This window comes from Periophthalmus magnuspinnatus, chromosome 21 (genome assembly GCF_009829125.3).
Source record: "Periophthalmus magnuspinnatus isolate fPerMag1 chromosome 21, fPerMag1.2.pri, whole genome shotgun sequence".
Lineage (NCBI taxonomy): Eukaryota > Metazoa > Chordata > Actinopteri > Gobiiformes > Gobiidae > Periophthalmus > Periophthalmus magnuspinnatus.
In genome coordinates, this window is record NC_047146.1 from 19,464,506 (window position 1) to 19,478,311 (window position 13,806).

Genomic DNA, 13,806 nt, shown 5'->3' on the forward strand with positions numbered 1-13,806 from the left:
ATGGTGACAATGAAGCATTTTTGCAGACGGGTGGTTGGACTCACAGCGGACCCTAACTCTCTCCCCTGACCCGCATTGAGAGCCCGGGTGAGAGCTGGAGCTGGAGGATGAGGAGCTTGACCCCCCGCTGCCTGTGTGATTAGTCAGTCTGGAGCTGGGTGACACGTGATTGGTTGGTTTGGCCGTGGGTTTCTCCACTCGCTCCCACAGCAGCCGAGGCTCCGCTGCGCTGTAAGGAGACAGCAGAAGAGGTACTGGTCAGAAACATGGACAAGACTCAATAAAATCAGAAATGACCAATGACTGTTTTAAAGGCGACATAAGATAAGAGAACATGTATTTGTCACTCAATAGGGAAATTTCAATGTTGCTATTGCTAAGTACAAGAACGGCAGAATAAAGATCATCACAAATATATAAGATGGGTACAACTACACAGGAACTGTATGTAACCTGCGCACTTACTGTTTTTAAAACAGGTACTACAATAACAACTGAACCTGGGTTGCCAGTGACTTAATCTGAAAAGAGAGGACACATTCAAGTTTTTCTCATTCTCAATATATGGATATGCCTCATGTGAAAGCTCAGAACCTCCAGAATTCACTCACTGAGCTGATTAATGATTGGCTGCAGATGCTAATGTTTAGGTAGGTCTGATTCAGATCAGAGACTGTCCTTTTAGGTTTACACCAACTGGACTTCAGCAATGAAATTGGCAACCCAAATATGAGACCTGTGAGGCTCATTCTGCTTTCTGATTAGATAATGCGTCTGAAGAACCAAAACACCAAATTATAACTTGATTATATCCAATGTTTTTGAAATCAAGAATAAACCAGCATTACAATTTTTATCAGTAAAAGCTGTATTTGATTTGTTTGACATGTTTACCTCATATCTGGGGGCACAGAGAGGTCATATTTACAGAATTTTAAATCAAAATTTTACATACAGTTCATTTAAATATTAAGATTAAGAATATTACATTTCACGACCATGTGCCTATGGTTCAAAAACATTAGTAAAAGTAAAAGTCTTAAAACTGCATGTGACAGAGATCTACATTGTATATTTCAAGATGACACATGCGAAGCAAATCTTCAAATAAGGTTTGTCAAATAAGCCTGGGGTAAATGTATTCAGTACACAATTCTTTTATCACTGCAATGCTCCATAAAATTGATATTGGAAGAAATTATTGTTGTTGGAAAAGTCAAAATGCCACAAGTGACACAGATTTAAAGAGCTGCTCTAAAATTACTCTCAGATCTGAATATTCACTACTAACTAACACTAAACCCCAGCACCTGCAGCCAATCATGAATACATGTTAGCGCAGCCTCTGCAGCTCAGTGAGTGAATTCTGGAGGTTCTGAGGTTTCACATGTGGCAAAGCCCATGCATAGACTGAGAATGAGAAAAACCTATTTGTGTCCTCTGCAGGTTTAGAGAACAGGCTACTTGCCTTACCTTTAAATGAGTATTATTATCAAACTGCATTTCATAATAAGAGCAGTGGAGAAATTCTGGGAGTATGAATCAAGAGATGAGCAGACAAAGTAGCATCACGAGGCTAGACAATGGAGTTACATAACTGGCCTCCTGTTGGCACTACACTGTATAAGACAATCAATCCCGTCCATGAGAATTAAAATTTGAGAAATGTGAGAGAAGACTGAATTATGAACTGCTAAACAACATGTTTGTTGAGGTCGTTTGTAGGGGCGACAGTGGCTCAGTGGTTAGAGTGTTGGTCCCCCAACCCGAAGGTCGGAGGAGTATGAAAGTGGTGTGTGCGCGAATGATAGGTGGTGGTCGGATGGGCCGATGGCACAGATTGGCAGCCTCGCTTCCGTCAGTCTGCCCCAGGGCAGCTGTGGCTACAGTAGTAGCTTACCATTACCAAGTGTGGAAATGAATGAATAATGACTGTAGTGTAGCGCTTTGAGAGGCCTTGACAAGCCTGTAAAGCGCATTACAATTGTAAGGTCTAAAGTACAGGATTAGCACCTTTTACACAGAATAAATCCCTGTGGAGAGATAGGGAGGGCATCTGACACACAGGGGCATTTAGTTATCAAGGAGGACATTATAATGCAATACATCAATTGCTGACTTTATGATTAGCTAATTCTAATAATACAAATTGTGATTTTGATTTGAGTGGGCTAAGCACTGGAGGAGTTTAAAATCTCTACCAGACAATAGCTGAGATTCACACCTCCAAACTGCCTCCTCAGACTGATGCAGAGGCTCGAGGGAATTTATGTAATGATTAAAAATAGCAACAGAGAAGAAAATAATTTATAGCATAATTTTAAGGAATATTTTTCAATCTGAGTACACTTTTTTTTTGCACAATTGCATTAAAATGCTCTGCCTGGCAAGACCAAGCTGATATTGTCAACACACCTTCTGTCACACCTTGAGCCAGACTAAATGATCGTCCAATCAGATTTGTTTATTTCAGTGACACATGTGAAAAAAAGCAGCTTTAAGCAGCCATATTTGTTTTGATACAGACTGACCATGCATGCACCGGTGACTAAACTTACATCTTCCTAAAGTACTTCAGTTATACAGTCACAGCAAATGGATGTAATAAAATGGATGTAAATGTACTCATTGTTATCATCACCCTTGTTAATAAAATGATATGCTAGCCTTTTTCTCCACCTCAGGGTGCACCCTGACGGAGATGACAGTTGAGTGGTGAGCAGCTTACCTGACTGCAGTCCTGTGTCCTGATTGGCCGCTGTGAGGGGCGTTGCCGTGGCGATGAGGAGAGTCTCGCCGCGGCAACACAGGTGAACGAGATGTAGTCCTGACTGGAACCTTATCATGAAAACAACACAGTCTGGATATCAAGGCACCCATATATATTGTATAGTTATTCATCAATATAAGAAGCGAAACTTGCTCTTGCTTTGTCCAGAATGATACAGAAGGATGATTACAGGGCTGCACAAGATAGATATGACAAGTACTGCAAGATTCTTATATGCCGAAACATATAAATGTAATGTTTTGTTTTTTTACTAGTTTACTAATACTTAAATGTACCATTTTACACAAAATTGACTCATGTGAGCTTTGCTTTAAGCCATGTTATAATGCCGTTAGCTCAAAAACATAACTGGAATTATGTTTTGTTTCATTCACACATGCTTGGGTAATCTCCAAAGCTCAAAATGCTCTGTTCCACCTTGTGATGCCATGAAGTGGTATTTTTAAAGTTAACAGATAACTTTTACCTTTTGTTCAGTAGACATGGGAACTTCCAGGGCCAAATTCAAATGATTCTAGTGAAGGTGTAAGGTGTATAGAGTTGAAAAACAAAAGAAAAACTAAATATGCAGGATCAGTGTGTTAAACGTGTGAATGAAACAAAATGCAATTTCAAGTAATGTTTTGATGAGGAAACAACATTATAACATAACAGCGTAATATGGGCCCTTTTACAATAAACATAGACAAGATTGAATCAACACAGATAAAGGGCCTAGTAACAAAAATCAAACCTGCATTTTAAAACACACAATTCCATAAAAAAAAAAATTAAAAATCTGTTTTTCAATAACTGTATTAGAGCGAGTCTTGTGAGCGTACACTACCAGTCAAAAGTTTGGACACACCCTCTCATGCAATGTGTTTTTTTCCCTTTATTTTTAATACTTCTACATTTTATCTACACACTGAAGACATTAAATATATGGGGCAAGATATATGGAATTATGTAATAAAAAAGTTAAATAACTACAAAACATTTTTCAACAAAGGGTGGCTACTTTGTGGATTTGAATGTCAAATATTAACAAGTTATTTACGAAAAAAAAAAAAGCACATGGCCACTACACACGTGGATCAAATTGTAATCACTGATGCAGAATAAAACTGTGAATAGAGAACCATAATGTAAAAGACACAAGTTTGTCCAATTGGCATGAAACTTGGGGAGATAATTGTAGGCCTCATAACGTAGGTTCATTAAACGTAAGTTCATTACACTATACCTGTATTAAGCAGGAGGTTGCCAGTTCAACGCTGTGGACCGCCATTATAATGCAATGGCCACACTGCGCTATAGAAACAGTGTGAAGGGGGGTGGCTGGGTGGGGGGAATGCTGCTTGGGGGCGGTTGCGTGAAGGGGCATTCGCGCGGGGGGGCGAGGGCCATCATCGCCTCTTGCGGCTTTAATTTAACTATTTTTCTTTGCTACATAATTCCATATATCTTACTTCATATTCTGTGCATGTATAAAATGTGGAAAATAGTAAAAAATAAAGAAAAACAAACATGAGAGGGTGTGTCCAAACTTTTGACTGGTAGTGTATATAGACTTTAAAAACACAGAGGAGCATTTCCCGGTGCCCATTGCTGGTGTTATCTATAGCCTTATGTCTCAGAGACAATCTACTGGTTTATCAGAAACATCACATTAAAACTGACATTAAAATCAGACAAAACGTGGAACTAAAGCTGGATAAGTCCAGGACTAATCCCGAACTTGAACAGTCTATATCAGGGCTAAACAGGGCTCAAAGCAGGACAAGTGGCTTCTCCACAATTAAATAATTCTACATGTTTTTAAATATCCATAATGCTAATGTTCTTGTGCCACAGTTTAAGTAAACAAATAAAGATTCTTGTATTTTAAAAGGTTCCTCAATGCCTCCTACACTTCAGGCAGTGAAGTCTCTCCTTCCTAAATGTACTGTGCATTTAACTCACACAACTGGTATTTAAACCTCAATATACCAATACTATGCACACAAGTGGTCATTTCTGAATACTAGCCTATCCACTAGCCTGTGAAGCTATTCTTAAACTGGCACACGGATGTTTCTGCACTGGTGAAACCACTACTTGCTCTCGTTTTACAGCCATAAGACTCTAACATAACTACTGTATAAGAGCCTGAAATAGCTCTGCTTCAGGCCAAAATAGGAAGCAAAACGAGGGAAAGTGCATTATTAATATTTAAACATGCTTAAGATATTGTAAATGAACATGTCAGTTTAGTTTATTAAAAAAAAATAAAATTATTTGTGAAGGTCCACTAAGTAACCTTTCTGGTAGAGGGTCCGCCATCTGCTTGTCTTCTTGGAGATTGTATTGTTTTCCCTGGAATGCCCCACTATGGCCTTAAATGTATCTACCTTCATGGAGGCAATCACACGGCCAAGTTATAGGTCAGATCTGTGGAAATGTGGCCCACTCATACTAAGAATGCAATGAAACGCTTGTAGTTTTTGCATTGAACATTAACACCTCCATGGAGGCCAGAAGGTTGCAGCTCCTCACCAGTAAAGTTACATAGTGCACCTTTAAATCAGGGGCATAATTTTTGGGCAGCACAGAGTGAGTGATTACCCACCAACTCATATATATATATATATATATATATATATATATATATATATATATATATATATATATATATATATATATATATATATATATATATATATATATCTCCAGCCTAGTCTGTGTCTAATCATAGTTTATTGTAAAACCCACATTCCTGGTCTACACTACATACCACACCATGCCCTCATATACATTTTTACACTACTTGTTTGTCATTTGTTTGTATAAAAACAGGAAGAGCATAGTTCCATAGGGACCTTAGAGGAACCCGAGAGGAATCCAAGAGGAACCGGACTTCCTCTGGCTCAGCCTCAGTCACGTTTCAGCCATGAAGTCAGTGCTTGGCTCGTGGGAAAATACAATAATATAATAATAAAAGCATTGGATCTGACCTGGATTCTGTACAACTCTGCTGCTCCTGCTTTAATTCAATTATGTGTAATACTGCCCACATGGGAGGGAGTAGGCGAGTGAAGAGATGAAGAGATGAGATTGAGGAAGAGGAGAAGCAGGTGAGGAGGAGAGAAAGACAGAAGAGGGAGAAGGAGAGAAGAGGGAGGGAAAGAAATGAAAAGGAGGAAGGGGAAGAGGAGAGGAAGAGGTGTTAAGAAGAGCAGGAGTGGGAGAAGATGAAGAGGAGAGAAGGAGGAGAGAAACGAGGAGAGGAAGAGAGAAGGAAGAGGGGAGGAAAAGAGGAGAGAAGGAAGAACAGGAGGGAAACAGGAGAGGCAGCATGGAGGGAGAGAGGAGGGGGTACTGTCTGGATACTCAGACACATGAGCTCATTTCAAAGCTCTCTGTCTCTCTCTCCACTCTCTCATATCCCCTTCCTCCTTCTTTTTCTACCTCTCTCTCTTCCTCCCCTCCCTCTTTATGTTTTCTCTTTCTCTCTCTGCCCCTGTTAACCTCTCTCTCTCTCTGTCTCTGCTCTCTCTCATGTTCTCTCCCTTCCCCCTTGTGTCTTCTGTCACTCTACAGTGGTTATCTCTTTGTGTCACTCCTCTCTCTCTCCCCATTTCTGTCTTATCTCTTTGCTCTCTCTCTTTTGTTTTCTTGCTATCTCTGCTTCACTCCACCCTCTCTCTTTTTCTCTTGTTTTCTCTCTCCTTCTGCCTGTCGCTGCTCTGTAGTCATTGCTACTCACACTAACAATTTTGCACCTTCTTCATGGTAGCCCAGAATTTGGGCGAGATGAAGATGAAACAAGGACTAAAGGTAGAGATTCAATCATTTCTTTTGGTCAGTGATCAGCTTGGGTCTTTTTTATGGAGACTGCCGCCATTGTTAGCTCATTGATCTTAATTTTGGTAAATAGATTAGAGTTACAGTAAAATCAACTTAAAATATATCAGTAAATATAATATTTTTAATGAAGACTAATGATAGTGAATGGAGGAGACAGTCACTATGTTTACATGCACATCAGGAAAACCAGATAACTGGCCTAGTCCCATCTAAACAGATTTTTCAAAATACATGTAAATCCAGCAACAATTTTGGTGTTGTGAATCGAATCTCAAAGATCCCAATAGTACATTTGGAGAAGCCAGTACATACAGTGTAGTCCAATTTACATGGCAGTGGCAGTAACAAACTACGGCCTCTCCATGCGGACTAGCACAGGTTGAGAAGAGGTTGAGAGTTTGTTTTGGTCTGCAACGTTAAAGTGAAAGCAAAACCTACCGGAATTTCAATGTGTTTGTTTGTGCTGCAAATAACTAATCAAATGTCTGAAAATGAAATGCTCAATGTAAATGAGATAGCGCTCATCTATTTCTGCCAAAAATGTGGTTATATGTTTTTATAAGTAATTATAGGTACAAAGTTTCATCACAAATGCTAAATTACTAGACGACCCTTAGCGTCTCATAGCCCCCTATTTGCAGCTGTTCTTTGCATTGTGTGTAGATGGGGACAACAGTACGAGACAAAAATCTGATGATGAGCATAATCAAGGGTTAGCAGTGCATGTAAACATAGTGACCGAACATGATGCAGGTCTTACCCGGGGCGGGGGGTGGTCTGGGGGGCCCGTGTGAGGGGGGTGAGAGTCAGAGCGTGCAGGGGCAAATGCTGACGATGAAGATGGAGGATGATGCAGGAGGAGGTGGGGCTCCGGGCCAAAGCCAGAAACCTGATTGGTAAATGAGTGTGAGCGAGACAAGACGGGGGGCGTGGCCTTGGACAGGTGAGATAGGACCTTTGCAGAGAGAAACAAAAGGGGTGGAGTCAGACAGCATGCAGCAACAGAGCAGACAGGAGCAGGGTCAGACAGCCGCAGCAAACACGCAGCATTCTACATGCACAGAACATACAGGGAGTCATCAGTTTTTAAAAATAAATTGTTTAATAATTATTTTTGCGTATAAATCATAGTGGAATGAGACTCGTGGAATATGACTCTCATGCAAAAACACACATGCAGCAGTCAGCAGCAACAGCAGTAAGAGCAGAACTCATTTTCACTCAAGTCTGCACTTACACTGAAATTATTTCAGTTTTCAGTTAAAGACCACAAAACCCAGTTTAGATAGACAATTGTCCGGGCATGTCTTTTCTGACTGCAGACTATACAGAACTCTCTTTAGTAGCATGTCACTCTACAGGATCACTAAGGTAGAAGCCAGGATTTGTTGGAACTTCCTGAAGTTGGTTTAAAAAAAAAAAAAAAAAGGGTCAAATCTAATATCAAAAATGTTCAGATAATTTGAAACTCAATCTCGTTATCATTGAACTCATAATTTAATGGCTATATAGTTCTGAACTCACAAAGAGCATTGGCATAAAAAACACCTTATGAGTGTGCTTATCAGTGTGCTTTCATAATCTGCTTCACGACAAGGTTGTCCTCTATCTCCACAACTCTTTACCTAAGACACTGATGCATATTCATACTCGATGTTTAAAACTCCCAATCCAAAAGGACAAAAGAGAAGACAGCATCACTCCAACACACAAACAGAATAATTACACATTTTCTGAACGTTCCTCTGAGTGTCTGCAAGGAGGGGAAGGCCACCTGTCAATCAAAGTGTTATGGGAACAAATCTTACAGTCAGGTCATTGTTCTAAAAGAAGAGGAATACGTAACAAGCTTCTTCTTCCTGTTCTTACAATAGGCAACAATGCATATAAAAAGAACATGTGTCATTTAAAAGGATGAAACAATATATGAAATATAAAGGGTGGAGAATCTAAGAGATTTTGGGTTACCTACGCCAAATGGAAACTTATAACGAGATCTATTCACTTTACAATACAGTACAAAATAGTTAATTTTTTTAAATTTTATTTTACAAATTGTTAATTATTGCCGTATTTTCCGGACTATAAGTCACACTTTTTTTCATAGTTTGGCCAGGGGTGCAACTTATACTCAGATGCGACTTATATGTGAAATTATCGAAATATAATATCATATAATAAAAAATAATTTCACGTCTTTGTTATTGTCACACTGACAACCGAACGAGGGCACTCTAGTCTTGTGTACCAGTATCTACTACTCTATTAGTAGTACTGTACTATTGAAATGTTTTTATTTCAACATTACGGTAATTTAAAAGATATCTGAGAAAGACTGAACAAAAATGCCCCCTAAAGAAAATCGTATTCCGCTGAGTCTGATGACAGCCATGCAGAAGAGGAAGCGGCACTTCATCTACCTCTGGAGTTGGCGGAGTTGTTCAGAAGCAACACCGAGAATCAAGAATTCAATGGATTTAGTGATTTGGAGTGAGATCTCGAGTTTGGTAAACTTGTTAGCTTCTTTTTTATGCTTTAGTTATCTGATTAACTGTTAATATCTTACATTAACATACCAGACATGTATTCAGTTCATTGTCTATGCTTCATGTAGCTGAATAAATATAAATGTGTTAAGTTAGCGTGCTGTACTGCTATTCAGCCTGTTGCTCTCCATTTTATCGTTATTGTTAAAACTTGCCTTTAAAGATAAAATGTATGTTCTTTGTCTCGGATTCCCCCAAAAAGGCCGACTTATATGTTTTTTTTCTTCATTATTATGCATTTTTTGGCTGGTGCTACTTAAACTCCGGAGCGACTTACAGTCCGGAAAATATGTTTTATTAATTAGTTTGTCAATTGAATCACAAGCATTTTTCACTGTAAAATTACCAGAATATTGGAATACCTATATTAAAGCTTTTTTTTTTAAATAAATCTTTTACAATTTTTTTTTGTGAATTTTGTGTATATTTTTTTGTGTGATTTTATTGTATTCTCTGTTTTATATGTTGCACCATACCTCCAAAGCGCATTCTTAGCTTGAGTTTTGGTAATAACAATATATTATTCTGTTTCAACTACCGGGATACCGTAAATCTTTTGCCCCTGGGCCCCAAGAAGTCTTGAAGTTTGATTCTCAACCCTTCATATTATAACCACACTGTAGCATTCAACCTGATAATAGACAGAAGGGAAGTGTCAAAATGTTGCATATAAAGACGTTGAAACCCATGAATGGCTAAAACTGGTTCTTGCGATTATGACTTCATCGCATTCTACAAATCACCAACAAAGACAGAAAGCATTCAGTCAACATTTTTTTAACATTCACAATGGTATTATTCTGCCCAGTGATTGATAGAACATCTTTGGCCCTGTCCGCTTACCTGTGGCTCGCCGGGCCGGTGCTGGGCCTGGCTTTCCGATGCAGTGTTCCCGTTAGCGTGGGTGGATTCGGAGCGTGTGGGGGGCACTGGGGGCTGGGAGGCCTTGGTCGGTGCAGATTGTGGAGAACCCTGCGCGTTCTTTCGGTACCGCTCATCCGCCTACACAAGACAGTGACGATGACAGTTTAGGAATGAGAGAAAAAAAATTATACCTTAACAATAAATGTGGAATCAGTGCTCTTTATAAATATTGGCAGTACTGATGAAATCTGTGGTAATGTGGTGAAACTGAATTGTGATCAAACTGAATTGTGATCAAACTGAAGTTATGATCAGGCTCCAAGAAAATTGTGATATACATTTTTTGGCATTTTCTTCCACGAGTCCATGATTCATGTACTCTACCATGCAGGACTAAACCTGAAATAAACCAGGACTACAGAAGAAGAGCAGCAATTTCCCGAGATTTTATTGTACTTGAACCCTTTTCCTGACATTGCAAACAAACAAAAAGACATTTTGTTGTCATTTTCCATGTTGTTAAAGAACATATTTATATTTACATATTTATTTTTGAAATCTTTTTGTGTAAATAATTTCAGGAAATTTACTCAACTCAAATATATCAGATCTGCCAATATAAATGTATGACACTGTATCCTGTATTGCATTTAGGCATTTTTAGTCAAAAATAGTGACAAATTATCACCACTCAAAAGATTCATCAAACACCATTAGACCATTAGTGAAGCCTCCACAGCACCAATATAATGCCACAATGCCCATTCCTTTAGACAGGTTAATGGTTAAACACAGAAAGACCCAAAACCTACAAGGATTATAAATTCTTCATGTATTATTTTCTTAGCCATAGCAGCAACTTCATGCAGAGAACCCAGAAACCCAGAGAATCCACACAAGCAGTGGTCAGTAAGTCCAGCAGGGGGAGCGGTCACCTCGAAGACAGAGTCAGGGTCCTGGCTCAGGTCCTGGATGGGAAGGGTCCTACTGGGAAGTGGGTCCAACAAAGAATTCTGGATGTAGACCTCAGAACTCTGGTATCTTGTCTGGACCTTGGACTTGTCATGGTAGACTTCAGAATTTTGGTCTCTGGTCTGAATCTCAGACTTGTCATGGCGGACTTCAAGATTCTGGTCTCTGGTCTGGACTGTGACCTTCTCGTGGTGCAGCTGAGGACTCTGGTCTCTGGTTTGGACTCTGAAATCGTCATGGTGGACCTCAGGACTTTGGTCTCTAGTCTGGACCTTGAGCTTCTCATGACTGATCTCAGGACTCTGGTCTCTAGTCTGAACCTTGGTCTTCTCGTTGTGGACATCAGTACTCTGATCTCTGCTCTGGACTTTGGACTTGTCTATTTGGATCTCAAGACTTTGTTTTCTGGTCTGGATCTTGACCTTCTCGTGGTAGAATTCAGGGCTCTGGCCTCTGACATGAAACTTGATCTTCTCATGGTGGACATCAGGACTCTGATCTCTGGTCTGGACTTTGGATTTGTCATGGAGGATACCGGGACTTTGGTCGCTGGCCTGTATCTCTGTATGGTGTTTTTGGTGGCTTTTGTTCTTTTTTAGGCTGTGTTTGTCTGGAAGGTGGTTCTTCTTAAGACTGTGGTTGTCCTGAAGGTTCTGATTGGTTTGAACACTGTGGTTGTCCTGGAGGTGGTTCTTCTTGAGGCTGTGGTTGTCCTGTAGGTTATGGCTGGTCTGCAGGGCCAGCAGGTAGGCCTGTTCTCTCTGCAACTGCTTGTGGAGCTCCTGGGCCTGTCTTTGCTCCTCCAGCTCCTTCCACTTGTACTCCTGAGGAACATACTTAGACCATAACTCTACCATAACTTCACTTAGCATATTGTCCCTTTTATATGACTTTTGAAACAATAACAATACTTCACAGACAGATGAGCTGAATTACTTTTACTTGTTTTCTATGTAACGATGCACTATGTAACTTTTTGGGTGGAAAAGTTGCTTAATTGTCACAAAGATTGTTATTGCTTGCCCTAGAAAGTTTCGCAGTGCAGCATTAAACTTATATATCACCATGGAGACAGCCAAGGGACTTCAAAAGGCCAAGTCAGATCTCTAGAGAGGCATGTTATTAAAGGTATTTAACCAATAAAAACACCTGTAATTGAATAAACGAAAGATAGATATGTTTAATACTATTCTAGACAAAGCAATAACTTCTACATTGGGACAAGTAGGTAGTAGACCCCCTGGTCAAAAAAGTTACATAGTGCAGTAAAGGTGTGAAAAGGCCTTGTGTCCAAAAGCAGTTTTATAAGCTTTAAAATAAACCCTGACGTAACATGAGTTTGGCCTAAGGTGGACTTCCTGGTGACTTGAGCCTGGCTTATACTGTTGGGTTTACAGCCGTCTTAACTGCTTCTCTGGGTGTGTAAAAGCTATGAGCCCACGTCAACAACTCCCTCACTCACTTATGAAAAAAAAAAAAAAACACAAAATGAGGAGGGACAGAGAACGAGAGAGCAAGAGAGAGAGAGCAAAAGACAGAGAGAGAGAGAGAAAGTAAGAGAGAAAGAGAGAGAGAAATGGAATGAGGAGGTCAGACTGGAACATTTAACTATTGTAGGAACAGAAACAATCAAACCCTGAGGGGGGATATTCATTTATATTTCATACATTTAAATTTAAAGAGGGGGTATTTTACTTTGATGGGGTATTAACTGCTAACAAATAACATATTTAGAACACCGTGTTACCTTGTATTGTTTTTTAAAATGCTATATTCGCTGAAAACAATGTATTAACATGTTTTATAAGTTTCAATCTCATTTTTGATGCTCTAAGTCTCCCCTTCCTTTTGCTCTCCATGCTAAGTCGCTTCCCCCCACAGAGTGCTATCACAACACAGCGTGCATTCTGCTAATGAAACTACTGCACATCGCATTAGGTTTGTCAAGTTGTTGTGTACAGTTTTGTGTCATGTGTGACAGAATCTTACAGCTAACCGTAAGAAGGGTTCAAATAGTGCCCAGGAGAGATCGTTAACACACTCAAACATGCATGGATGACACAAAAATCCTCTTCAGGCATGTTTTTGATAAGGGAACAATGTTATAACACGGTAGAAAGCTCCACAATAATGTATTTTGCATAATACCTCTTTTTTAATATTTTCTTTGGCACTATATGTCCTATATTACAAAATGCTTTGAATATTATTTTATTGACTCAATGATTTGTTCAATGTATGCATTTAATTAAAACCCCATGAAACTGAAACACTACACACTGCAGTACACTGACTACCACAGAGGAGAGAGAGTGGTTTATTTTAGAGTTTGCTTATGGAGAGGACATATAAATCTGCACGAGCATGGAGGACTGCTATGCTGAAAACAAACCAGAAGGGGTTATATAAAACCTTGGATGTGCTCACCAGTAACATGGCCTGCTCATGGAGGAGCTGCTGCTGTAGGATCTCCAAGTGCCTCTGCTCCTCCTCCAGCTGCCTGCGGATGTACTCCTGTCAAACACATGGCACACAGTTAAGCAGTTACAATACAAATCAACTCTCTTCTTCACCTCCTCTTCTCTTTCTCTCACACCTTTTCCCAGTCGGCCCGCCTCTCCTCCTCCTCCACTCTCTTTCTCTCTAATCTGTTCCTGGTCAGCCCTCCTCTTCCCCTCTTTTCTCTCTCTCTCCTCTCTGTCCCCCTCTCTCCCTCTTTCACCTGTTCACCTCTTCTCCACTCCTTTTCCCCTCTTATCATCTCCTTCCCTCTCTCTCTCGCATCAGTCCCCCTGTTCTCCTCCG

General features: G+C 39.9%; 1 protein-coding gene across 7 annotated transcripts in view; it reads right to left on the reverse strand.

Moving 5' to 3' along the window:
- The window catches only part of map4k4 (mitogen-activated protein kinase kinase kinase kinase 4), an 80,065-nt gene that overhangs the window by 18,615 nt on the left and 47,644 nt on the right, over positions 1-13,806 (reverse strand). For 2 of the 7 annotated variants that reach the window (XM_055230781.1, XM_055230784.1), the window contains exons 14-18: positions 13,429-13,515; positions 10,965-11,825; positions 10,009-10,167; positions 2,729-2,838; positions 45-229 (exon numbers count right to left, since the gene is read on the reverse strand). In XM_055230781.1, the coding sequence (XP_055086756.1) occupies positions 45-229; positions 2,729-2,838; positions 10,009-10,167; positions 10,965-11,825; positions 13,429-13,515 (1,402 nt within the window). Of the gene's footprint in view, positions 1-44; positions 230-2,728; positions 2,839-7,379; positions 7,575-8,345; positions 8,394-10,008; positions 10,168-10,964; positions 11,826-13,428; positions 13,516-13,806 lie in introns of all 7 variants that reach the window. The other 5 variants (XM_055230783.1, XM_055230785.1, XM_055230779.1 and 2 more) reach the window with 4 other exon arrangements.